The 27877-nt window shown below is 36.8% G+C and overlaps 2 protein-coding genes across 3 annotated transcripts in view; one reads left to right on the top strand and one right to left on the bottom strand.

Moving 5' to 3' along the window:
- The window catches only part of GIGYF2 (GRB10 interacting GYF protein 2), a 98502-nt gene that overhangs the window by 26183 nt on the left and 44442 nt on the right, over positions 1 to 27877 (top strand). The window contains exons 7-9 of the mRNA XM_087819511.1: positions 6546 to 6654; positions 10785 to 10896; positions 12136 to 12176. Coding sequence (XP_087675637.1) covers positions 6546 to 6654; positions 10785 to 10896; positions 12136 to 12176 — 262 coding nt within the window. The remainder of the gene's footprint in view (positions 1 to 6545; positions 6655 to 10784; positions 10897 to 12135; positions 12177 to 27877) is intronic.
- On the bottom strand, positions 18049 to 20910 carry KCNJ13 (potassium inwardly rectifying channel subfamily J member 13). Of its 2 annotated transcripts, none has more exons than XM_016204656.2 (2): positions 20451 to 20910; positions 18049 to 18749 (listed from the first exon to the last, which is right to left on the bottom strand). In XM_016204656.2, exons 1-2 carry the CDS (start codon positions 20908 to 20910, stop codon positions 18127 to 18129), a joined length of 1083 nt encoding a protein of 360 aa, XP_016060142.2. In that variant the 3' UTR covers positions 18049 to 18126. The 2 variants fall into 2 exon arrangements, with proteins under 2 accessions (XP_016060142.2, XP_016060143.1); XM_016204657.2 differs by having other exon boundaries at positions 18601 to 18749; positions 20687 to 20910.

Here is a 27877-nt window from a genome sequence, read left to right as displayed (position 1 = left end):
GTTATCATTACAGTACCTGTTTACTTCAGTGACTCGGTGTCAGGCTACCAAAGATGCTGGAACTGTTGCTGGTCTCAGTGTACTTTGAATTACCAGTGAGCCAACTGCTGCTCCTATTGCTTACGTCTTAGATAAAAAGGCTGGAGCTGAAAGAAATGAGCTGATATTTGACTTGGGAGGTGGTACTTTTGATGTACCAATTGAAGATGGAATTTTTGAGGTCAACAGCTGGGGACACCTACTGAGGTGGAGAAGACTTGACAACCTAATGGTCAACCATTTTATTGAAGAGTGCAAGCAAGCAAACGAAGGACATCAGTGAGAACAAGGGGGCTGTCTGTCACCTTCTTACTGCTTGTGAACGTGCTAAGCATACTCTCTTCCAGCACCCAGGCCAGTATTGAGACTGATTGATATGCTTAGTGAAGGAATCAACTTTATCATCCATGCCCCATTTAAAGAATTGAATACTGAACCTTTTTCTTGGCACCCTGGACCCTGTAGAGAAAATCCTTTGGGGTGCCAAACTTGACAAGTCCCAGATCCATGATACTGTCCTGATGTTCTACCCATATTTCCAGGGTTCAGAAATTCCTACAGGACTTCTTCAATGGAAGAAGAGTTGAATAAGGGCATTGACCCTGATGAGGCTGTTGCTCATGGTGCAGCTGGCCGGCCGCCATCCTATCTGGAGACAAATTCGAAAATGTTCAATATTTGCTGCTATTGATGTCATTCCTCTTTCCCTTAGCATTAAAACTGCTGATGGATTCATGGCTGTCCTCATCAAGTACAATACTACCATTCCTCCCAAGCAGACACCTTCATGATCTACTCTGACAGCCAGCCTGTTGTGCGCATTCAGGTTTATGAAGGTGAGCGTGCCAAGACCAAGGCTAACAACCTGCTTGGCAAGTTTGAACTCACAGGCATACCTCCTGCACCTCGTGGTGCTTCTTAGATTGAAGTTACTTCTGATATTGGTGCCAGTGGCATCCATAATGTCTCTGATGTGGCTAAGAATACAGGAAAAGGGGACAAGTCACCATCACTAACAACAAGGGTCGTTTGAGCAAGGAAGACACTGAGCACAGGGTCCAGGAAGCTCAAGTACAGAGCTGAAGCAGAGAAGCAGCGGGACAAGGTGTCCTCCAAGAATTCACCTGAATCCTGTGCATTCAACATGAAGCAGTTGTTGAAGATGAAAAACTTCAAGGCAAGATCAATGATGAGGACAAACAGAAGATTATTCACAAGTGTAAGGAAACCGACTGGCTTACTAACCAGATTGCAGAGAAGGAAGAACTTGAACATCAGCAGAAAAAGTCTGCAACCCCATCATTACCAAGCTGTACCAGAGTGCAGGAAGCATGCCAGGAGGAATGCCTGGGGGCTTCCCTGTGGTGGAGATCTGGTGGTACCTCTGGGACCCACCATGGAAGAGGTTGAGTAAGCCAGCCTTGAGCATAGGGTTAGCATTGTTCCACACAAAATATTGAAGGGCCGAAATTTGTAGCAAATTCCATGGCAGTTGTAAAAGTTGAGCTGCTGTAGAGTAAATAACTGGACATTCTTGATACTTGAATACAGAATATGTGCACAGGAAAAGGAAATAACGGAGTACTTTATAAGCACTGTATTATTGTAAAGTGGAATATGCAGTCTTAAATAAAACTATTTAAAATTGGCACCCCCCCCCCCCCCCAAAAAAAAGTAGGGAGGAACACTTGCTATTAGTCACCAAAACATGATAGACTTAACAGAATAAGTAATTGAATCATTTAGAAACAAAACATTTCTAGGACATTAGTATTTTGTAAGTGGCTATACAAATCATTTGGAAAATCAAAGATTATTCAACAGATGCTGTTGGGAACAGTTGGTTAACAATTTGAAAAATAATAAAGTTAGGTATGCAGTACACCTATACATCAAAACTAGTTCTAGAATGACTAAAGGAGCAAGTCTTCATTTTGATTTTATAGTGAAAAAGTTTATCTAAAGGTGTTAAGGCCTGGATGCTAACTACTGGGCTTAATGTAAGGATGGGGAAGTTTTCAGGTAGTCACAGATCATCAGGGTCCATTTTTAGACGCATTTACAATGCATCATTTAGGATTTCCTCACACTTATTTTGTGGCCTTTGTTATTTATAAAATATGCTACAGTAAGACAGTGCTTAGAGCTGGCAAAAGACTTAACGTTTTTATTTTTTAACATTTTTTTAATAAAAATATGTCTTTATTGATTTCAGAGAGAGGAAGGGAGAGAGAGAGAGAAACATCAATGATGAGAGAGTCATTGATCAGCTCCCTCCTGCATGTCCCCCACTGGGGATCGAGCCACAACCCGGGCATGTGCCTTGACCAGGAATCGAACCTCGATCTCCTGGATCCTAGGCTGATGCCCAACTGCTGAGCCATGCCCATCTGGGCAAGACTTATTAACATTTTGATGTTTGTGCTTTGAGTGGTCAGACCCCTCTTCAGGAATTATTTAGATCTTTTCAGACTAGAGTTTTGTGTACATTTTCACCCATTACCCCTGCGGGGGAGGTAAATTCTTTTAATAACCTAAAGTAGTTTCTTGCCGCCTATCTTAAGTTTCCTGAAGTTACCTGAAATAGGTATTTTATCTTTAAATGTGAATTTTGCACACACTCTCTATGTATGTATGCATGCATGCATGCATGCACATATAAAATAAAACTAGGGAAAAAGCTTTTTTTTTTTTTAAAGAACAAAATTGATGCTCAAAGAAGATCTAGTTGCTCTTTTGGTGTTTCCCTTGAATATATATTTCGGTTTGAGAAGCATGACTCTATACATCTAAAATTTAGGTAGCTGAAAGACAAATATCACATGATCTCACTTATATGTGGAATCTAATGAACAAAATAAACTGACAAAATAGATCCGGAGATATGGAAGCATGCAACAGACTGATGATTCTGAGGGAAGGGTGGGGGGGGGGGGGGCGGCATCCCGAAAGAGATTAATCAAAGAATTTATATGCATAACTCATGAACACAGACAATAGTGTGGTGAAGGCTTGGGGAGGGGGCTGGAATGGGGAGGAGTGGGTCAAGGGGGGAAAAAGGAGACATCTATAATATTTTCAACAATAAAGGTAAATTAAAAAAAAATTTAGGTAGCTCTTACCAGATTGGTGTATTTTATTTATTTGCCATCAGAGAAAATTACTTCATGTATGTGATTTTTAAATAATTATTGATTGATTTTAGAGGGAGAAAGGGGAAGAGAGAGAGAGAATTGATTTGTTCCACTTATTTATGCATTCATTGGTTGATTCTTGACCTGGGATTGAACCCAAAACCTTGGTGTATTGGGATGACGCTCTAACCAACTGAACTACTGGGCCAGGGCCTCATGTATTTGATTTTGAATAGGTAATACATGTGCATACATAAAAAGTTCAAAAAGCCCAGGTAGTGAGAAGCAAGTCCGTGATTGACCCAAACTCAGCCAATTCTTCCTCAGGAGTAACCATTGTTTCCATTTTCTTGTTCCCTTCCAGGGACAGTAGTTACACCTGGAGCTGTTTATACACCTGACTCGTGAACAATATGGGAGTTAGGGCTGCTTACCCTGCATGTCGAAAACCCACGGATAACTTTTGACTCCACAAAAACTTAACTAGGCCCAGAAGCCTTGCCCATAACATAAATAGTTGATCAACATATTTTGTATATGTATTATATACTGTATCTAAAAGTAAGCTAGAGAAAAGAAAATATTTTTACGAAAATCATGAGGAAGAAAAAATACATTTACTGCATTTATTGGAAAAAATCAACCTATAAATGAACCTGCACAATTCAGACCATGTTGTTCAAGGGTCAGCTGTATATTGATTCCTTTAAATGTACATCCACATAAATGGTAGCATGCTCTGCACACAGTTGTATACTTGACCTTTTCCACCTAAGCATCTGTTTAGGAGATAATGGCAAATACTTATTTAGCATTTAATAAGTGTCAGACACTGTTCTAAGCACTTGCTGTTTAATGTGTTAACTGTTCGCAACAACCCAGGAAGTAGATACAAATATCGTTCCTATTCACATTTTATAGATGAGGAAAGTGAGGGACAGAGAAGTTGAGTAAAGGAGCCAAAAAATTCAGTCTCTGGCAATCTGGCCTCTCCGTGCTCCTAACTACAACTGTGCTTTATATCTTTTTTAAAAAAATATATCTTTATTGATTTCAGAGAGAGGAAGGGAGAGGGGGAGAGGGAGAGAGATAACAACATCAATGATGAGAGAGCTGCATTCTCCCCCCTCCCACCGGGGACCCAGCCCACAACCTGGGCACTTGTCCTGACTGAAATCGAACTGCGATCTCCTGGATTATAGATTGATGCTCAACTGCTGAGCCACACCGGCCGGGCTATGCTTTATATCTTCATATGCTAGGTTGACCACATGAAATTGCAGTTTTGTGGATCAGGAATGGTTGAATATTAGCAATTTCATATGGTTCAACCTAATAAATAGAGTTGCCTCATTTTTTAGAACTGTATAGAATTCCATGTATAGATAACTATGATTTTTCAGTTAGCTTCTATTGATTGATACTAAACTGGTTTCATATTTTGCTTTTACAAAAATGCAGTACTGCAGTTAAAGATCTTTCTGCGTATGTAATTTTTCACAAATGTAGGGAGAGCAATTGTTGTGTCAAAGGTTATGGACATTTAAATACACTTTGAGAAATTGCCTTGCAGAGATTTTACCATTTTGCACTTTCAGTGGCTGTGTGTGACGATGTGTGTGTAAGCATATGAGAGTCTCTCCTGCACTGTATGGGTGGGTGCATTTGAGTTTTATTACATGTGATAGTTTGGTGGCAGGGTGTTCAGCTGCATGGGATCTTAGCATACATAATGCAGTTAGCCCTGACCTCTGTTTTTCCAGTATTAGAATATATTAATTTAGATTTTGAGACTGCATAGTCTTACTTAATTGTGTCCCCAGAGGCATTATTCAATAATTCCACTGGTTACTCTGCTGAAAGGTAAGTTAATTTATTGTTTCAACCAGCTTTTTAAAAATACAGTTTGAAATGAGTGAAATGAATGTTTTTGAGTTGGGTGTCTTACTCTAATTTTTAGTTATTGGTTACATCTTAAATCTTAAGTTTTGAAGTTATGTGATTATATGATTATCTGTCAAACTCAAAGAAAAACACTTAATTACATTAATAAGTTCTTAAAATTTATTTGAACAAATTATATTGAATACAGTTCTGAAAAAGACAAGTAATGTGACCCAAAGAAAGTGACCCATGTATTAAAACAAGAAATTCAATAATGAAAGAAGTTTTCCATCAACTACATGTTAATTTCTTTAAAAGAGGTAGAGACACCACATGTCAATTGATTTTTGAATCAAAACAACAAATTAGGACTTCACAGTGGAAAAAAATTTGGATGTAAAATATTAGTTGGAAAAAAAATTGGAACCCATTTCTTAAGTCTCACTTCTTGCGCTTCTCCCAGGAGTGTCCCTTGGCTATAGCCATGCCCAGGTTACATTTTCCTCAGTGCACCACACCCCTGCATCTGTGCACAAGTATCTGTTAGGTTCTAAGTATATAGGAAGTATTCAGGTAAGGATATATTCCAACATTTTCTGAGTTTAAAACTTGTGGAATTCTCCTTCAAATTAAATTAAAGTTGACCCCATAACAATGCAGGTGTTAGGGGTGCCAGCCTCCCATGCACTTGAAAATCTGCTTATAACTGCCGTATTTTATAGACCTTTTTTCAAGATTATTGTAAATACTCTTGCTTTACCTTTTCCTAAGCACTATAAACATTTTTGGCTCCCAGGCCTCCATGTTTGAAGGATGCCCACCCATTACTATCTCACTACTTGACCATGTTCCCGACTGGCTGTGGGTGCAAGTGTAGGTCAATGACCGATTGGGGTTTTGTTTATTTTTTTTCAAGCATTTCCTCCCTCTCCCCCTTAAGATGGTTGGTCTTAAGTAGACTCTTACTTGGTCCTTCCCCATTTACTTCCCATTCCTGTCATTCTGTTAAATACTACTTGGAGCTGTCAGTTCACATTGGTGAGCAGAGTGAGGCAAGAAGGATCATTCCTTTTGCTCTTTATCATGCTATTCTTGATACAGACCTTTTTGTGACTCTCTCATTTCTAACTTTCACTAGTTAAAGGACCCTTTCAAATCATGATCTCTTACCAAGTTTTCTCTGTTATGATGCATATTTACCATGTCAGCTTTGGATATATACAGCATTTAGAGTTTGACATTTCTTCACACAACCTAGCATAGAGTGTAAGGCTTTGGTTGCCAATGTTTGTTGACCTGAAATGTTTATTTGAAATTTTTAGCTAAAGTCAGGTTTTGGATCATTTTAGTATGTTGTATAGTTAGGGTTTCCCATTGTTACTAGTAATTAGATGCCATTTTATAGATGTGATGGGAGATGGGGAGAAGCATTGTGCAGTTTTATCTGTTTTATCCATTTTTTTTCTTTCTTTTTAATTTTTTTGGCAGAGAAACTTTTCCATGTCTGTAAATAGTGCTGCTGTCCTGCGATTGACAGGACGAGGAGGAGGCGCGGTGGTGGGGGCTCCTAGAGGTCGGAGTTCGGCACGAGGGCGAGGTGAGCTTTCATGTGAACAAGTAAAAATGGAGGAGGAGGCGGAGGATAGGAAAATCACTTTAAAAATATTTTAATGCTTGATTTTTAAAAAACTGCTCTTTGACATTAACTGCATACTAAGTATCCCGAACATTTTGTTTTCTGAACCATTTCTTGATGTATCTGCGTCATGACCCCTGATTTGGAGTGGAGGAGAGTAATTCTAGCTTAGAGATTTGAGTGTGAAGGTTTCTAGATGGCCCTAGTTAATATTTGCAAATCTTTGTCTCCAGGGAGCTTTGCACTTGGAGAACCAGAGCTCCATGAAGTGCCTTGGCTGCTTGAGCAGCACCAAAGTCCCTGCAGGCCTCTGTGACCCAGGGTTTCTATATAAGGCCATGTGCCAAGAGTGTCCCCAGCCCCAAAGAGACTTTAGTAAAAGCTGTCTCATCAGTACTAGGGCTGTTTTAGGGGGTAGAATAAAAAATAATTATGCAGCAGTCATTTAACTTAAGTTTTATAGATTAGTGTCTTTTCTTAGAAGAACAGTTCTTCGATATTACTTGTTTCTTTGATATCTGCTGTTTTGGGCTTGTTGATTTTCTGCTGCATAAGGGCATTGTTGATGTTTATAATACTAATATTTACTTGAGCACTTACCTCTAAGTTGGTTAAATCATAGTCTAAACATCCCTTGTCATTTCATTTAAGAGGTGCTTTAGACATGGAAGAATTGAGTATCTGCAACGACAGAGGCCATTGTGACCATGTATCGCACCACCCAGATTGGCATGATTTTGAGTGTGGAATACCTAAATTCTCTTTCTTAAAGTTGTGCCTTAAGAATAGAGTAATTTATACTCCAACTTTATAGAGATCGTATTAAATTGTACATTCCCATTACGAGGTTTCTTTCAGTAGTCTGTTCAGAACGCGGGAATGCAGGGTTATGAATAATGGAAAGGTTAACTAAAACTCCACCTGTAGGCCAGTTACTGTTACCGAGTTGTACATGCTTTTTCTTCTGAATTTATTTGTCAGTCTCTAGAATGGTGGTTTTTAACCTGGGGACTTGTTAGAATCATCTGTAAAACTTAAGAGAAATACCTCTGAGAAAGAATTTCTTGGATGGCGAGATTTAGGCGTGTATGCTTCAAAAGCTCCTCATGCCATTGAGCTTTCCAAGTGCAATTAGGTTCTATTGGTCTAGAATTCAACTTGAGGTGTGTGCATCTTGGTGGTGCGATGATGTTTTGGAGATGGCTCCAACCTGCTATGGGTGTTTCCTGTATTTCTCTGTGGTGGGCTGGCAGCAAGGAGAGGTTGTGTGTACTCAGCTTTGTATCCAGTGCTTTTCAGGGCAAGTCATAGAAATCTTAATAATCAAAAAGTGTGGCCCACAAGCCAGCTGTTTTTTGTGGCTCAAGTGACTGTCAACTGTGCATGCTGCAAATACCACCCAGTGTCTTAAAACAGGCTTAAACAAAATTCCATGTCAAGAAACAAATGAGAGGTTGATAAATTTCTCCCTGCTTTCTGGTTTCTTTGAAGCATAGGGTGATCACACAGGATAGAAGTCTTATATTCACAATTTAAACAGGGCACATACAAAAGATACTGTGATGAAAACTGAATTAACATCAGTGTGAAAGAATGGCTTGAAACTTAGTCAAATGAAGGAACTGACTTTATGAAAAATACTTCTAACACCATTGTCCCAACCGTGATTCTTTTTAATGGCTTCGTAAGACCATTAATCTGTGTTTTATCATCTTCACTCATTACTTAATTTTAACTTGTTGGTTAAATATTGATTATTGTGGCTTTTTTCTTTTTTTCTTTGCATGGGCAGAGCTAACATTAGATGATAATCCTGGCTCTTTCCAACTTGAGGAAACTAAATATGAAAACCGACTGACTTCCTAGCTTCTAAATATCATGAACTAGTAAAATTTTAAAATACAAATAAATGGTGGAGAAAACAACACAGCTGTCATTTTTCTATTTTATCTGGTTAAGATGTTCAACAATAAAGCAGATCCACACAACTGTCAGCCACTGTCTTTATTAAAAGGAAGTATATTTTAATCCCCCAAAAGAATAGGGTAGAATCTCAGGTAATAGAACAGTCCTTTAAATTGAGCTTTACGAAAGATTCTTCATGATATAGTTACTTGCTCCTCCTTATCTGGGACCTACACTCATAAGTGATTATGAGCCTTGTGCACTTTGAAGATTGTTTCTACATTCTACAAGCTAGGCTGCTCTAGAAACTGATTGTTTTTATGTGCCCACTTATAAAGCTTTAGTCTCATAAGGAGGTCCAGTGCTAATGCTAGTCATAACTGGCAGAAAATCTTTTATCTGTATTTTGCTTGTTTTTCTAGCAAGCTGGAGGCTATTTTCCGTATTCATATGTTTTTAGAATAAAACACTTTTTCAAGGTAATGTATACTTAATGGTTTTCCAGAGAAAATTGTTCTCTAAAAGGACTGGGTACCGGTTTTCTTTCATCCTCAAAATGATCATTATATGGATCATACTAGTATTGTGTAACAGTTTGTATTACACTGTTTGAGGATCTTAAATAAAATGTATTTCCTAAGGAGAGAGGTACTGAAATTGGGAGTTGCCTTTCAGTTGACTTGACTAGAAGGTAAGTTTATGATAATTACAGCTCAGCCTAGTCTTCACCTGTGCTTTACAGATGAAGAAATGGATGCTTGGACTGTTAGGAAAGCACATTACATTGTCCCCACAATTACCCACATGTAGTCCTGTCCATCATGTTTGTATTTCCTAGTAAGAAGATAAAGTACAACTGTACTCTTGAGTCAGTTCTTGAGAACTTATAACCAGGACGTGAAGTACTGAATGGATATTTGAAATAATTATTTGACTCAGTTGTATTTAGCTCTGGAATACATCCATGCGTTTATTCAAGATTCAGCATTACTTTTCTTTGAGTGGTTTTACTCTGTTGGAGAACTTGAGCTAGGGATGATGGCTTTAATTTTGTTTCAGTAAATACATCCTTAGATGCCCTCACCCTTCAATTTTCAGGCCTGTGTGTTGGAAACATACTGTGCACATTAGTTGGGGAATCCTCACGCTGTGCAGAAAGTATAAGGTGGAAAATTCATACTGTCTTCTGCCTCCAAACCCAGCAGTTATGTATATATCCTTCCTGACCCGAACTGTGCAGCTATATCATTTATATAAGTGGAATCACTTTTATATGTATTGTTCTTTGGCATGCTTTTGTCATTAAACAGAATAATGTAGATTTTTTTTAAGTGGCAGTACTTTATTTTTTGTGTCTTCTACTGAATTGTTTTATCAGAATTTATTTAGCCAATCCACATTAATTAGATTGTTTCTGTGTTATTCATAATTACAGTGAACACTTTTATATGTATGCATTTGCATATTTGTGAGAGTATTTCTATTAGGATCAATTCTAGTTAGAATTGTTGAATCAATTTTTGATAGATCTAACCAATTGCCTTTAGTAAAGGCCAATTTAACTTGAACCACTAGAGCTTCTAAATCCCTACATCCACACACTCTTATTAGCTCTGTAGTTCAGATTTCTTTGTGATACTTTTCTTCAAGGTTTGAGCCTTTGGGTTTTGTGGAATATCCCTTAAGAAGTTAGTTCACAAAATTGATCTTTTAGAGTTGACCCTATTAAGTTACTCTCTCTGGAATTAGATAAATTATTTTGACATTTGTGCTTGGCGTTTGTACTTTATTTGCTCTTTGCAAACTCTCCAAATCTTTCTTTCTTTTTTTTTTTTTTAAAAAATCACCTAATAAAAGGTTTAACTTATAGTAATTGTTTAGTAATCACCTTAGAATTTCACTATTCAACTTTTTATTAAAGAGCTTAATATTGATACTGTTCCTTGTTCAGGACTGGGACTGGGACTCAAACCGGTTTACTAACTTGTTTCTTTCAACTTCCTGTGGTCTAGCTACTTCAATGCCATCATTGATCTCATAGGTAAAGATCCGTGGGCCTCGCTAAATATTTAAATGTAGGCATTCTGCTTTGTATAGAGACAGAACTTCAGAGATTAATCTTTGGTGTTGAACGTGTGCCAAATGTTGACATCTGACTATCATTTTTTCTGTTTTCTTATTTTTAGGCAGAGGCCGAGGTGAATGTGGTTTTTACCAAAGAAGCTTTGATGAAGTAGAGGGTGTGTTTGGTCGAGGAGGTGGCAGGGAAATGCATAGGTCGCAGAGCTGGGAGGAAAGGTAACTACAAATCCACACCTTGGTATAAAGGTTACTTAGTGTAAAAAATGTGTTTTCTGCTTTCTGTAGAGGAGAAGCCGCTTTGTACAGTTACAAGTTTTTATTTTTTTAAATCCTCACCTGAGCCCGGCCGGGCGTGGCTCAGTGGTTGAGTGTTGACCTATGATCCAGGGGATCAGGGTTTGATTCCCGGTCAGGGCACATGCCCGGGTTGCAGGCTTGATCCCCAGTCGGGGGTGTGCAGGAGGCAGCCGATCAATGACTCTCTCATCATTGATGTTTCTTTCTCTCCCTCTCCTTTCCTCTCTCTGAAATCAATAAAGATATATTTAAAGAAATAAAAAATCCTCATCTGAGGATATATCCATTGATTTTAGAGAGAGAGAGAAACATTAATCAGTTGCCTCCGTACCTTACCTGACCAGGGATCAAAGCCACAACTGAGGTATGTTCCCTGACCAGGGATCAAACCCGAAACCTTTTAGTGTATGGTACAATGGTCCAACTGAGCCACCAGGCCAGGGTACAAGTTTTCATTTTTAAAAAATGCTGTTAATTATTGAATATCACGTTGTGTGTAGACATTTTTTAATGACCGTTATTTAAAAGAAGCATTTTAGATAAATAAGTTAATAAATTAGTGCCTGCTTGGATATTTAATAATTAGACTTGCTATTTGATACGTGTTAAGTGGGAAGTGATGACATTGTTTTGCTTGTTACTGTTCATGAAAGTGTCTTCTCTCTATTGTTTGTGACAGAGATGTATGTGCAAAGATGTCCACTGTGATGATATTTATAATATAAAATAATTGGAAACAAGTCAAACAGCTTAGTATCAGCATGGTTTCTTATATAGTGGTGTATCCATGCAATAGAATTCTATATAACCATTAAAGGTAGGGTGATTTTGAAAATGTTTAATGATGTAGGAAAACACATTATTAAACACATCTAAAAACTGTGTGCAGCATGTATTTAAAATAAGCATATATCTAATTTAAAACTATAATTAAATAACATTTCTGGGTCAGTAGAAGCTAGCTTTTGGTATGTGAGATTGTGGATATTTATGTTTTCATATTTGCTTTTCTCTGTTTTCCAAATGTTAGGCAATAACCATTTATTTGTTTTCTGATTTGAAAGAGAAAGAAATGCTATTAAAGAAAGTTAGAGAAGTGTGTGTTGTGGCTCAGGAATCTATCACTCTCATGTCTTGTTTGGAATTTATCTTTTCTAGGGGTGACAGACGCTTTGAAAAACCAGGACGAAAAGATGTGGGTAAGGCTTTCTTAGTGTTCCAAAGTATTTTATCTGGCTTTCCATGACACTCGGTTTTTCACAAGGCTCCCACAGAAGGACCCATTTATTAAAGTGACTCTGTTACCCACATCTCTCCAGTAGAGGGGGTTGTAGTATTGTCACATCAGAATTCCATGTTTATTTGAGGGCTCTTGCGTGGAACCAGCACTGAGGCATACAGTCATTAGGATTTACTTGATTTTACTTTTTAGGTCTGTGTTTCTCTGCAAGGCATACTTTTTTTATTAAGGCTGTCTTGTGAACTGAAATTTTAAACTAGGACCCAGTCTCTTAACTTCTTTTCCACTGTAAATAACATCTCACAGGTGAAAAGAAATAGAGAAAATGCTAGAATGTTGGCTTTCATATAAGGGATCAAAGGCTAAAATTATGAGTATTCTTATTTTAATCATTTATTTGTCTGATCTTTTTGATGTATACTCCCTTTTTCTTGTTTTGAAATGAGATTAGTCAAAATAAATTGTTTAAGGTCTTCACTGAATTAACACAAACATAGTAAGTGAACAGAATTTCAGTGTTTATGGTAAATTAATCATAGTTTATATTAAAGATCTATAATGTTAAGATGGGCTTTTTGACTGATTAAAGATACTACCTTACAAACTGCCAGTAGGTATTATTAATATCTGAGAGAAAAAAAATTCCAATTCATAGTAACATTGCAGTTATGAAAATTACTATACAAATTCCACATTCCTAGAAGTACCAGGCCAGTTCTCCTGAGCATGATTCTGCCAGTGGTAAACATTTCTCAAAAACATATACTAGATATGTAAATATCATTCACAGATTGATTGGCAGATTGTTTTTTTAAAACTAAGTAGTTATAATACCACTTTTGCACTAGTTTTCATCTCAAACTCATTTTAACATCAGTTATTTGATGTTATTTAAATTTCTCATTTATTATCATGGCATTAGGAATATAAATAAGAAGCCATTAAATGAGTGTAGCATGAAGAAACTTATTGCTAGTTGAATGGCTTTACTCATATTATAGACTATTGGATAAGTACTATCTTGGGAGATTTGTCAGGACCTGTGCTCCCATCCTTATTTGATTGAACACATTTCACAGTGAATATGGAGAGGTGATGAAGAACAATTTAAAGAGTATAGGGTTTGGAGTCAGAAGATCACCAGCAATGTAAGCCCTCCGATATTTAGTGGTCTTGTAATAACTGGAGGTAATAATGCTTTAACAGAATTTTTAGGATTAAAAGTATGTGAACTCATTTATTCATTCAGTAATTAATGAATTCCTACTCATATGATAGGCCTTGTGCTAGGAGCTAAATAATATTCCTTTTCATTGATGACAATGTTGGTGTGTGATCAGATTTTCAAGCCATTTATTTCTAGAGGGATAGCTATAGAGAGGAACAACTGGGACTTGGGATCAGAATTAAGGTGGAACAAGAGACCAGATCTAATCAGATGGAAGTTTAACAGTAGAAAATGCAGTCTTGCATAAATAAACTCTACAGTTTAACATATGGAGCAATTGTGTAACAGGAGCCTTCTGGGGAAAGGCACAGCCTTCTCAGCTGACTGCTTAATACTAATCAGCAGTGCCAGTGTGTCCAAGTGCAGCAGTTACTAGAAGGAAAGTGTCCCCAGTGGGTCAGGTGATAGACCCATTGTCTTTTATGTTGTCACAGGAGAACTTAAGTATTGTGTTCAGTGCTAGAGCCACACTTTGGAAGGATTCATACCTTGGAGTAGAATGGTTGGGCATTTGAAGTCCTGTGGTGGGGAATGCATGAAGGAAATGGGCTTATCTACATGGGAGACACGATTGTGGACAGGACAGAGTAGAGAGTTTTTAGGGTCACTCTCCGCAAATATTTGCTTAACATTCATGTAAGAGAGGAATTTGACTTGATCTGTATGAGTCTAAAGGGCAGATTTAAGGAGGCAGATATTTGACACAGTCTTAAAAGGATCTAATGGAGTTGTCTGAAAATGGCTTGGATTGCCCAGTAGCGAGTTCTCTGTCATGGAAGTAGCTTGATTTTAACTGTTTCACACACACACTTTGGTGGTTTGGACTAGATGAGTATAAAGTTCCTTTTTATCGTTATTTGCCTTTCTCATATTTCAACTCTGTTAATTCAGTAGGGTAATTTTCCCAATCATCCTCTGCTAAGAATATAGGTTCTTTTCTTTGCAAAGAGAAAAGGTATATTTTTGAGAAGGCAAGTTCCATAAAACTAAATTGATGTGAAGTGGTTAAGACTTTTAAGAAAGTTTTCCTCCGAAAATATCAGGACATCTTCTACACATACATATTCAAGTATATAATAGTAGTTTTTATTAAATGCATTTTGATAAGATGCTAACTTTCAAGTTATTAACTGTGCTAATTATTCTGAGCTCTTTTTGTAAATAACCCACTTTTGTTGAAAATATTGTAGATGAAAAAAATTGCTTATAATTGTATCTTAAACTATTCAGGAACAACAGTACTAAACTAGTTTGTTGGGACACTGATAGATTATTGATCAATTGTGAGATGTTCTGTGACATTAAATTAAGATAATTTAATGTACTGAATGATTTTTTTTTTTAATTGGAGATGGTTCTTATCATGTATTTGCTTCTTATCATGAATTAGACATCTGGATAAGAATTGGGCATAATCCCTGTTAACACCCATGGGAGAACACCCATGGGAAAATGTGGAAAGAGGCCTGTGATCATGGAATTCTTATTCAGTGGGAATGGATTGCTCCATGGGGGAGATCAGTTCCAGTGATCATCTCCTAGTATGATTCTGTGAGGATGAAATTAAAAGATGGTTAACAAATAAGAAGTGATCCTGATGATACCAATAGGTTCACAGCTAGTGTGACACCAGTTAGTGCATTTGATGTGAAATACTTTGATGTAGACAAAAAGCAGTTTTTGGTTATTAGGACGCTGCTGACAGTTGGCAGTGTGGGCTTGTATATAAATAAAATTAAGCCTTATGGTTTTTAGTACCTACTTGTGTTCAGTTTGTTCGCACTATCATGGTATCTGTATTGGTCTCCAGAAGCATTATTTAAGTTAGATCTAACATGCTCTTCCTGATAATGTGTCTGAGATACATTTCTGAGCTCCCAGGTGGTCCAGGCTAGTGAGCCGTTCCCACCTCCCAGTAATTTCCCCCTCTTTCTGTTTGCAGTCCATTCTCCTGAAAGGGTAATGGCATCTTTGCAGAAAACTTAATCCTTAATGTAGAAACTGATTCTGTGACATGAAAGAATTATGAATGGTGCTTTTGGAAGCTTTCAATCCCCCAGACCAGTGATTTTCAACCGTGTGCTATGCCACACTGGTGTGCTGCAGGCATTTTTAAAACATGCAATATCTGACTATTTAGTCAGGGACACTGACCTCTTTTCCCTTATTTAGATTGTCAAATAAAAAAAATGACAGCAGCTCTGGCCAGGCGGCTTGGTTGGTCGGAGCAGCATCCCGTAGACCAAAAGGCTGCAGGTTCAGTTCCCGGTCAGGGCACGTCTAGGTTGTGGGTTTGATCTCCGGTTGAGGTTTGGGGCTTGTACAGGAGGCAACCGATCAATGTTTCTCTCTCACATTGATGTTTTTCTCTGTGTCTCCTTTCTCTCTCTCAAAAAAAAATAAAAAAAAATAAAAAACATCCTTGGGTGAGGATTAAGCAAAAAGGCAAGAAGAGACACGAAAATAACAGCAACAAACCCAGTGATAGCCGTCCGGTGTGAACGAATCACCATTATACCTACCTTTTTTGTCAGATCTGCAAAAAATGTATTTTTTGGTGTGCCATAGAATTTTAGTAATTAGTTTATGTGTGCCATGAAATTAAAAAGGTTGAAATTCGCTGCCCTAGACAAAAATTTTTGATTACATTTCTTAGTTGTCTTATTTTGAAACATTTAAAAAATAGCATTAGTGTACCAACAGAATTTTTTTGGGTGCGTCTTTGTAGGGGGAAGTCACATCTAGTTTTCAGATACAAAATTAATGTGTAAATAGTGTACTTCAGTGGAGAATTTGCTTCATCTGTAGGAAGACTTAGATCCCAGATCCTACTCATTCCCTTTGTTGTGTCAGTTTGGGCACCTTCACATAACTGTTGGAATTGTGATCTGTGGAAGTGATATAGAGCTCTTAGGAAAAAACATACCATGTAAATCTTGATACAACTTTTATTTTCACAAGTTAGGTGAATCTTGTTACTTTATTATAGAAATAAGAATTATTGCTGTCTATGTGTTAGAACGTTTTGGGTTGGAAAAAATCTGTTGGTCTGGCTACTACTTAAATTAAGAAGGCCTAAGATTTTCAAACGGCAAAAGTTCCCAATAATTAAGTTTCTGTGTCCTTGATATTCTTCTGCTGTTACCAGTCTTAGACCACTCCAAAATTCTTCTTAATTTCTTTTCCTTTTGGTCAAAGAGTAGAAAATGTGACTTGCTGCTATGCTCTGCTCTTCACAACTGCTTGCTTTCACTCAGCTAGTATTTATCTCGAGATTATTCCTGCATGGGTCATCACTAGTGGGGAGGGTTAATTTTTCACTTTTACCACATAAACCTGAATAAGGGAAATTTCAGAAAAGAAGAGCAGCCACAAGTCTATTTGAAATTTGATAGGGTGACTTATTTGGTTCTTGTTTTGTTTGAGGACAGTTTGATTTTTTATTGACATGAAAAGTATACAAAGAAAGGATAGTCTTAAACTGGATGTGTAAGGAAATGAAGGGTTCATCTTAGTATATATAAAATAAAAAATGAAGCAGAGAAAGCATAATTTTCAGGGGGAATTAGGTTTGGAAATAAATAATAGATTTATCTAGTGCAACCTCCTACTGGTGAATAAACACTCATTTTATGTTTATAGAAAAAACTATTTGAAGTTGGAAACAGGAATTTGTGTTTGAAAATACTTCATTGCCTAATTATTTTGTGCTTTATCTATTGGAGATTTTTTTCCTAGTTGAATTACATCTGGCTAAACCTTTATATCTATAAAAACTTTTATGTGCACTTACAAGTTATTTAGAACTATTATTATTATTTTTTATGCCATTGAATGGATCGTAGGTAGGAAGGAAATGTTTTTACTTAGGTTGCAAGCCATTTAATGAGCAGTTGGTTATAATTTTTAAACTACTATTTGATTTGTTATGTAGGTGGCTTTATGTAGATCTAATTTTGTATCTCCTTGTCAAAATTACCACCACAGCTTCCATTTGGTCTGGAGCTTGTCTTATTTTCTCTGATCACATTTTGCCACAAATATATGAACGTGTGTTTGGGTGTCATGCTCAGCTGCCTATGGGGTTATGTATAAATCTATACTTTGCTGTTTTTCTTGTGAAGTTTTGTTCTTAGCTGTTAAAAATTAAGGGAGTATTACCCAGTTTTGTAATATAAAAAATCCAAAGGAATGATCTTTGTTGTCTTGAAAAAAATAACAGTTTAAAATAAATGTTCACTAAATACTGTGAAATCACCTGTCTACCCAGGAAGCTAGGTTTGAAACTAGACTGTTTTTGCTTCAACTTGCAGATGAAAATGGGAGATTTATGGTTGATTTTCTTAGAGTTCAACTGTGTTAAACTTCATTGTCCATTACCTTCATCATTGGTATCATACCACATCTTTATAAATTCACCAACATTTCTGTATAAATGTCTGTCACGTTGAGATGCACTGATTTCAGCAACCACAGATACAAACTTTGTAAAGTAGAATGTTATATTTCCAGAATGTGTATTTTTAGCTCAGCCATTTTTTATGAGCATAGGCTCGATGTAATCAGAGAGATGTAATCAGCGTTGCGAAAAAAGAGAACATGAGCTATGATGGAGGAAAAGTAGCTGCATTCCTGGCTGGATATATTTAATACATTAACAATAGGGTGCTATGGGTACATCTTATTCTGTCAGTCCTGTTTCAGAGATCTGAAAATTGTCAATGCTTTGTCCATTGATACGGATGTCCAGGTCAGTCCTGTGTGGGCTCTTAGAGACCACAGGAGTTGGAAGTTCAGGAACAGTCTTGTCAAAATTCTCCATTTTTATTTGATACTCACCTTTGGAACCTCGGGTCAACAGAGATGCAAAACTGTGGTGTAACATGATCTCAGAGGGTAGATAGGATGTCCTCCTTTGGCATATTTCTCCAGTGCCTTCTTGCATTGCTGAGAGGAACACAACTAATTCAAAGTGGGGGGGATTTTCATGCTGGAGCAGAGTAGCCAGAGGACTCGAAGGTATAATGGAGTGATAGTAGGTTAGTGGGAAGATAAAGAATGGGCATTCCTCAGAGCTGATGCCATCAAGGTGGAAGTCCACGCTGGTTTGGTAGAGTTCTCCGTTTTCTCTTTCCTGATAGAGTATAGCGGAGACCCGAACACTGGTTAGAGGGCTAGGTCGAGTGTTGGCCACTTGGAAAATAAGATTAGGTTTGCCATCTACATGAGTCACGACTGCCATATCAGTGAAGCGAATTGAGAACGCTCGATTTTTTGGCCGGGCAATCTTCGCCACAAAGGCACCTAAATTAGAAACCATTAAGTTTTTTTTAGAATGAGTACTTTCCATGTCAGTACCTTTTCTGCATGGGAAGGGTATATCAAATAGTTACACATTTCTTGGTGCCATGCTTTCCAAATAAGCAAGGAACGGAACTCGTTAATTTGGGTAGTCTCATTTGCCTGAAGAATTTTTGAAAGTGTACATACACTCATTTAATAATTACGATTTCAGAATAGATGAGCAAAATTAATTTTGTTACTTAGAAATGTAAAACTTTACCCTCTAAAAGGATAAAGTTTTAAAGTCAAACAATGGTTATTACCTATATTCCTGCCCCTGTTTTTTAAAAAAGTGACAAAATAAATTCAACTTAAGTGCAACGAGATTACTTCAAGCCTAAATAGAGATTGGATTCAAAGTAGAATGATTTGGGGTGGGGAAAGGACCGTAGATACACTGAAGAGCTTTTTAACTTTGAAATCCTCCCTCCCTTTTTTAAAGAAGTCTCTGGTTCTAAGGTGATTCCAGTGCACCTTTCCCGTGCGTTCTTGTTCCCACGAGCTATAGATCAGGGTTTCTTAACTGCTTTTGTGCCACAGATCTTGTTGGCAGGCAGGTCTATGGGATTATGCTTTAAATGCATAAAAATAAAATATATAGGAAATCAACTATATTGAAATCCAATTGAATATTTTAAAAAGTTGTGTTACAGTACTGTATGTGCTTTATTCATACATTTAAGTAACAAAAAATAGTGGTGGATTTAGTACTGTAATGTTGAAGTATTGAAGTGTGATATAAAAATATTTGATTTCTGTTTGTATCAAAGTTACAGGTATTGCTGGTGCTATTGTTTTTTGTTGCCTACATTTATAGTCAAAGGAAATACCAAATTTCAGTTAGGAGTTAGTGAAAAAAGATGCAAGTTTTTCCTGTCTCAGTTCACAGATCCTCTAAATTTTATCTAATCACTGATCCAGTTTAAGAACTCTTGTTGTAAAGGTTAAGTGATTTATTATGGGTTGTGGAGCCACTTGTTGGCACACTGGGACTTCATATGGCCATTGCTTACCTTCTCTGATTGTTCCTGGGTAGTGTGTTAAAACCAGGATTTCTTTTTGTTTTTTTAATTGTATGTATCACTTATAAAAAGTACATTAGCCCTACTTGTGTGTTACTGTTTTCTAAGCAACATTCCATAATCTTTGTGGCTATATTTCCAGTGCATTTTGCTACGAATGTGTATGTACACTTGTGTGTGTATGTATACAGTGCTGACTTTGGTGCTCTGGGCTTACCTAGTATTGAGTAAATGTTGAAAAGGTGAACTCAGAGGAGAAAATTCTAGCCGAGTTTAAAATACGAAATTCTTCTGTTAGGTAACATGTCAAATATGTTCTTATATTTATTCACTTATTTTATAAAATATTTAGCTTCTCTGAAAAATCTCTTGTAGATCTTTTGTTAATTTTTTTTTTTGCATAAGATGTTGCTACATGTTAGTGTCATAATGGTCCCTGTTTTCTTAAGTTCAGTAGGTAAAATTTAAGAGTCATATTTCTTATTATCTCTCTTATCTTTTGTCTCTAGACTCTCCTTTCAGTCTCAGGCATTACCTGCTAATAACACAAAGAAATGATTCTGTAACACGTTGCTCATTACTGGCTGTACCCTTTCGAAAACATTCATAATTTTTTTAAAGAACAAAAACAATTAATTACCTGTTATAAAAGCCTCTAGCATGAGGCCTAGGAGCATTTGTATGGCAAGTAGGGCGATTGCACTTGGACAGTCACCACTGGGGAACATGGTGCCATAACCAATTGTGAGTTGTGTCTCCAGGGAGAAGGAGAACGCAGCTGTGAAACTGGTGATGTACTTGACACAGATAGTATGGTTTTTAGGTGGGGCATCGTGGTCTAGTTCCAGATCGCCATTCATCTCAGCTAGCACGTACCAGAGCACTGCAAAGACAAGCCAGTGGACAACAAAAGAAGCAGAAAAGACCAGCATCATCCAGCGCCAGCGCATGTCCATTAGGATTCCCCAAGCATCTCGAAGATAGACAAGACCTCTTTGTGCGCCATCCATTTGAAGTGTGCTGTGGCCATCCTTGGTGACCATCCTCCGGTATCTCTGAGTTAGGAGAGGAGCAATAACTTTGCAATTGCTGCCATCCATCTCAGGCTGTAAATCTCTGAAATGAGATTTACAGTTAATATTAATACATTCTGAGACCTCATTCACTATGTAATTTCTTTGGAATGCTTTCCTGACTATTGTACAGGCTTTTCCAGTGTGACACTGTCTCTCTTCTCTTTACATAAGGTGGCATTTTCTAAGATTCATTTTATAGCTAATCATGGGTTGCCTTAAGATGTCTCTTATTGTTTCCTAGAATGACTGTTAAAATATTATTTGGTGCCCGGCCAGGCGTGGCTCAGCGGTTGAGCATTGACCTAGGGTCCAGGAGCTCGCGGCTCGATTCCCGATCAGGGCACATGCCTGGGTTGTGGGCTTCATCCCCAGTAGGGGGCGTGCAGGAGGCAGCCGATCAATGATGACTCACATCATTGATGTTTCTATCTCTCTCTCCCTCTCCCTTCCTTTCTCTGAAATCAATAAAGATATATTGAAAAAAATATATATTATTTGGCATTTTAACATTTACAAGTATATTTTAAAATTCTAGAAGGTTGGGATTATGATTCATAGTTTATTGACACCCCTATATCTTTCTTGTACAAGTATTTATTATTCAGGCATCGAGTATTTATTGCCTTCACTAAACATTATGTATAAATAAAAACTTTTCATAATTATCTAATGATTTATAATTATGAAAAGCTCATAAAAGAAATGTTGAATATGTGTTTCTCTGTAAATAAATAGAAATCATTTGGAAGTGTAGTGTTAAACTATCTGTAAATGTTTTGATGCCAAACTTAGTGCTAGGGCAAGACTAAGCTTTTAGAGAGTCATAGTTCTAATACATGCTTTCTTGTTAGTGTATTGAAAGCTCTATATATTTTTTTGTCACTTTGTGGCCATTTTCATGGACTCTCTTCTTCCCTTGCTGATGGATTGCTGCCCTTTTAAAATATTCTAGATGCTAATTAGATTGTGGGGTGGAGAATTATTCTCTTGGCAAAATAAATCTAGGTAGAGATTCCTGGGTAATATTAATTTTGAAAGTAAATAAACCAGAAAATAAAGCTTCGAGTTTAATGAACTAAAATAATCATTAGTACTTCAAATGTGAATTTTGAAAAGATAATATAATTAGTTTTTAGCTGTAAACAGTATCAGTGGTTACCCGTTTCTCTGTGTGGTGAGTAGAAATATACTGTATGTTTTCTACGTGACCATCTTTGCATGTGATAAAGTAGTTTTGAGTCTTACATAGAGGCTGCCAGGAGCCGGATGGGAAATGCTGCTTTGCTCCTTGAACTCTCCTTTCTTCTTTGCCACAGTTCAGTAGTAGGAGTTATATTTGACACTTTTCTTTGCTCGTTTTAGAAGTAGATGCCCTTGGAAGTAATGCAAGACACTGTCCTTCCTTCCTTCTTGAGGACGGTGCTGCTTAAGTGGACTAGAGGCATATAGAGCTGGCTTGTTGCTCGGATTTGCCCGACCCTTCCTATATCTGAGGACTCTGGAGACTGCCCTCCTGTGTTGTTGGACTTGAACATTGGCCCACTGGGTATATACTTTCTCTTTTGTCCTGGGGCTAATTTATCATTTATTGGCGACATTAGAGACATTCTCTTGTATTTTTTTCAGATTTTAGTTACTGATGGAACACTGGAATGATTGATAAATTTATTTAGATTAGATGGCCATTTCAGTTTTATATTATAAACTTAAAATATAATTTGTTATTCCTAACAAGTTGTTATTATCATTTTACTTAGTGTATTTTTTTTTTCTTGGCACAGCTATTTAATGACTCATTTTGCTAGATTCTTTAAATGTTTTAGGAGACCTGATCTCTGCCCTTTTGGAAGTAACAATAACAACAACAAAATATTCACAGGCACTGTGCTAGGTGCTTTCATATTGCATTGTCTCTAATTCTTTGGTATCTCAATAAGATAGACATTATTATCCCATTTTTCAAATGAGGTCACCGAGGATCAGGTAGGTAAAGAAATGTACACAAGGCAGTTGGGGGCCTTGGATTATTTGAATTATTAATCAAGTCTGGCTAACATCTCAGCTGGTTAATTTTTTTTTTCTCTTTTTTTTTTTTTTTTCTACAAGGAGCTGTCTATTTAGAGAGTTTGGTGAAATAAAAGTCTTTCCCAAGATAATTGGTATTACATTCACACAAAAATCTGTGACAGCAGATGTTTTTAGCACTTGTTAGATGTTCTTCTTGTCCCCATAACTGTCTCAAGTATCTGTTTTAAACCATTGTTAACTTTATACATGACTCTGTGATGGTAATGATTAATAATGTTAGCTAATATATATTGTTATGTGCCAGTAATTATACTAAACACTTCACATGTATTAACTCATGTGAAGCCAGTAGTCAATGCCTTGCCAGAGTAACCTCTCAGTATTAGTTGCTTTATTGTTATTAATATTTTTTAACTTTCACAGTAAAAGTACCATTAGTATGCCCATTTTACAGATAATGAAACAGGCACAGTGAGTTTCCTAAGATCACAAAGATAGTAACTAGTGGTGAATCCTCTACTGAGTCCATGGTTCAGAGTTAGTGCTAATATTGCTTCTTTAGCCCTGGTTACTAACTTCACCACTACAGAATATTTGTTCTTCAGGAATGCTCGCTTAGGTTCAGACCTATGATTTGTAGGCAAGAAATGTATTTTCAGTTAAGGAAGACACCTTGCAAACTCTGAAGATTAGTACAATCAGAATTATTACATAGTCAATCTAGGATTCTATAGACCAGTAGAATTAAAACAAAGTGTGGAGAGGAGAATTCTTACATAGCTTTGGAAACTTGTATTTTGCCAGGTGAAAAATAATTTTAAAAATACAATACTATCATAATTTTATAAAAGACATTTCGACACTTGAAGAATGTCGGAACCACTGCTTGGTTCTGTGTTGTCCACGTATTGTCCTTCACTGTTTCTTACTTCCTGCCTGTGTGAAGTGCCCATCACAGACCTCTGCACTAGTGCTTATTCCACTTCAGGAACCACTGAGTGCTTATTGTTTCACAATAACTGTGGGGGGGGAAGCTGCATGATCCTTCTTGATTTTCAACCTGCTTCGTTAAGTTCTAAAATGCATTACTGGGAGATAGCCTTTCTGTCCATACTGTAGCTAACAAAATTTAATTATTCTCATTTGGGCCTTTTCAAGATTGTAATACTCATGCTCTAGGCTTTTACAATTTTATATATTCTCTTGCAGCTAAATAACTAAATACATGGAAAAACCTTTGAACAGGGAAGTCAAAAGGCTAATATCAAAGCAGCAAAGTAATATCTTTTTATATATAAAACCTTGCTAGATCTTGTTCAGATTGTGTTGGGGAGTGGAGTAGTAGAGAGAAGTAAGATTTTGACTCCTGCCTAAAAGATTACCCTGTATGACTCCATTCTTTGGACTCATGTATTCATTGTGTTTAGGATCCAGATGACAAGGTGGGGAATCTAGCTTGCCAGGCTCTGGCTCTGTTGATTACGTAGCTGTGTCAGTGTGGGCAAGCCACCCAATCCCCTTGGCCAGGCTTCTTTATATTAAAAAGGGAAAGGAATTAAATAACATGATCCCTTGGAACCCTACATGTTTTAAACTTATTACCATTTCCCTGGACTGATAGGTTTTCTGTATGATTTCTTTCCTGTATGATGTTATGTCTGCTTGTATGGCATTTAAAAAAATTATTGTTGCCTGATGTATGTAGATTTCCTTCCCATCAAATTTAAAAGTGTCTGATGGATAGATGTTATGTTTATGCCATTATATTTCCAAATTTTCATATCTCTGTAGGCACACAAGTGCATTTTTAAAAATTTATTTTAAAATTATAATTTACATACAATATTAATTTCAGGTGTATGACATAGTGAGTAGACATTTATATACCTGATGAAGTGATGACCACAATAAGTTTAGTAACCAGCTGTCACCCACCATTCATAGTTATTACAATATTATTGACCATATCCCCTATGCTGTGTTATATCCCCATGACTCATTTTGTAACAGGCAGTTTGTACTTCTTAATCTCCTTCACTTTTTTTTTGCCATTTCCCCCACCTGCCTCCCATCTGGTAACCATCAGTTTGTTCTCTATATTTGTGTTTGTTTTGGTTGTATTTATCTTGATTTGTATTTATATGATTCTCATCAACTGATCCAATAGAAAGTAGAATTGAAGTTTGGGAAAGTTTGCTTGTATCTGTGTGTGGGCTGTAAAATTTTTGCCCACTCATAAACTGTTTTGTGGAAAAAATAGTACTTTGTACAAATGATAGTTCGGCAGTTTCATTGGTCATCGAAATAATGGATTTGTTCTACTCATTAGATTGTAGCTCTAAAAACTGTCTCTTATTGCCATGTTATACTGTAGTTCATATTAAACAGTTAAGATACAGGCTATGACAATAAATGTTAAATGATTACAATATTACTATGTATTTGTTCACATCTTGTATAAACACTTGAAGACCATATAGAGTCTTATAATTGTCTTTCCTGTCCCTCCATAATTAGGACAGACTGAGTTCTAACTCTATTATATAAGCTCAGAGATTCTTCTATGTTCTTATTTGCAGAGCATCTAATTTCAGTAATCCATGCTTAAAACAAAATTTTAAATTAGGATATTCATCACTTTTTCATGGATTAAAAAATTAAAAACAAAGTTTTTCTTTTTGTCATTTGCTTTTGTATGCTCATTTGGGGTTCTTTAATCCCTTTCAGAAGAAAAAGGTACATTTTGTTAAAAGTTACTGAATTTTTGTAAGGGTTTTTCTCTTCTGGTTTTTGTATTATAATGGAGAATTAGTATACATTTAATAAAACAAGACAATTTTCAGTAAGGACTGTTAATCCATTTCCAAAATTTAAGGAAAAAGAATGAAGAACCTTAATGTATGACCCTGTAGGTAATGTCTTTGTTTTAAAGCTTTATTGGCAAAATCTAGCTCTTCCCTGTTTGCCAATCACTTTCTTTCTTTGTTCCTCTTTAAGGAATGAAATAAGAATGAATATTATTTCATGTACTCACCAGTTTTTTTGCTTGGTCAGCCTATATGCACAGGTAGGTCTTGAGGAAACTTTCAAAGTCAGCCTTTTTGATGAGGTAATTTTACTCTACAAGTCTAGGCTGTAGGTTCTCTTCTTGGACTGGGTTTACAGTGCACATTCCTCTGTTTATAATGGCGTGGGGGCTGGTTTCAGCTGAAGCTGATGCGATTGGTCACTTAGTCTGCAGGGGGGCCAATTAGCTCTGATCATGTGGAAAAGAATGCTGGTTTATTAGGAGGTCTTTCTTTACCCAACACAAACCTTAACAACTCTGGTTAAAGCCTCCAGAACTGACTTGGAGAAGGGGTGCATTTTTTCTCTCTAATCTGGACCGGTTTTTAGTAAGTTTGCATAATCTTACTTAAGAGTTTATTTAAAAGTTCAAAGGGATAAAATTCCCTGCAAGATTTCCTTTCAGCCGTCTTTCCTTATATAGCATGTTAAAGTGTGAGGTATTTCCTTTACTAATCTTTTTTTCCTCCATTTCTTTGGGGAAGATATCCTTGGATAAGGACTTTTAGGTATGAATTAATGAATTGATTTTTACCAGTTTTCTTTTCATGTCCCATCTCATCAGAATGGCTGTCAGTAACTCTAGAACTAGTAATATAGGTAATTTAGTTACCTGAAATCTTTTTTGGGCGTGGCAAGGAGGCAGACTTTTTTATTTTCATTTTTTATGATTATATACAGAGGCCTTGAGTAAGAATAAACTTGTTTGGTACCTTGTACTTTTAAAAAGACACACCTGTGTGAAAAAACTGAAGCATTGTCTTAAGGCATGCTTTAGTGATGTTTAGGATATGTTTCCCAGAGAAGTATGAGGACATGCAGTAAGTCATAGTGTTCAGGATTCAGAAAATTTAACTTAACATCTATATAGTGTTTAGCTGGAAAACATCTGTGGTCCAGCTTGTAGCAACCTTAAAATGAGCTGTGGGATGGCTTTGTATAATATAATGCCCTACTGAGCAATACTTTTCTCCACCTCCATTAGCTGCTGATTTTAAAACTTTGATCAAATGTCACATGTAAGAGGATCTTAGAAACAAAGACTGCGATTATTCAAAGTAAAATCATGGACAGCCTGCTGAGAAAATTATTAATGTAGACCAATATAATGCTACTTAGAAAGTGAAATCCGCCTTTGTAGATTCCTTCCCCGCCCCCTGCAATTAAAAAAAAAATTAATTCCTTCTTTGTTTTATTAATGCCAAACATTTCAATACAAGTTCAGACAGAGCATTGGGAACTTTGACCTTCAGAACAAGAGAAGGTAAAAGCATAAAGGAGGGACTTGTGATGTGATGCTGGTTTCCTGCCTGTGCTGATAGGATTTAAACTCTTACCAATTGCAGTTAACTCTTTGGGAGGGAAAAGCCAGAATACATACAGTTTAACATCGCCTTTCAAAAAGCAGAAGTACTAGAGCGTATCTGCCACATCTTGAGTAGAAATTATAGCAAGCAAGGTAGTTAAGGATTTTACCAAATCTAGAAACCTCTTTCCATAACATACTTCAGAATACAGGAGTGGGCATAAGTAGATTTTCAGTTGATTGTGTGGAAAATAATACAATTAATAACAAGAATAAACTTTCTTGTATTCACAGCTGTAAACCTACTTTTGCCCACCCCTGTATTGGGGCAAAATGATCAAGAACGGTCTCACGTGAAAAGCTGCTCTGGTTTCTGGATTTCTGTAATTTGAAAGTTTGCTGTGGTCTATACGCAGTGATTCCTAGTTGCTAACTGTATGGATAGTGTAGACCAATTTTGGAGTGCTCCTCAGGAGCGTCGCCCTCCGTTATAATAGCCAGAGCAGTTAAATGCGTTTCTGGTTGAGGTTGCCAGGTTAGCTGAGACGACAGTGATTTTGGAACAGGTGATACGCCAGTTTCATTCTAATA

The sequence above is a fragment of the Miniopterus natalensis genome, chromosome 8 (genome assembly GCF_054644295.1).
Source record: "Miniopterus natalensis isolate mMinNat1 chromosome 8, mMinNat1.hap1, whole genome shotgun sequence".
Classification (NCBI taxonomy): Eukaryota; Metazoa; Chordata; class Mammalia; order Chiroptera; family Miniopteridae; genus Miniopterus; species Miniopterus natalensis.
This window is presented reverse-complemented; position numbering and strand designations above follow the sequence as displayed.

What these genes read in the sequence shown, in the direction of transcription:
- KCNJ13 (XM_016204656.2), bottom strand. Translation starts at nt 20,910, where the DNA reads ATGGATGGCAGCAATTGCAAAGTTATTGCTCCTCTCCTAACTCAGAGA. An exon ending in GCTAGAGGCTTTTATAACAG is followed by an intron (nt 18,750 to 20,450) that starts GTAATTAATTGT and finishes TTTCTAATTTAG; the next exon opens with GTGCCTTTGTGGCGAAGATT.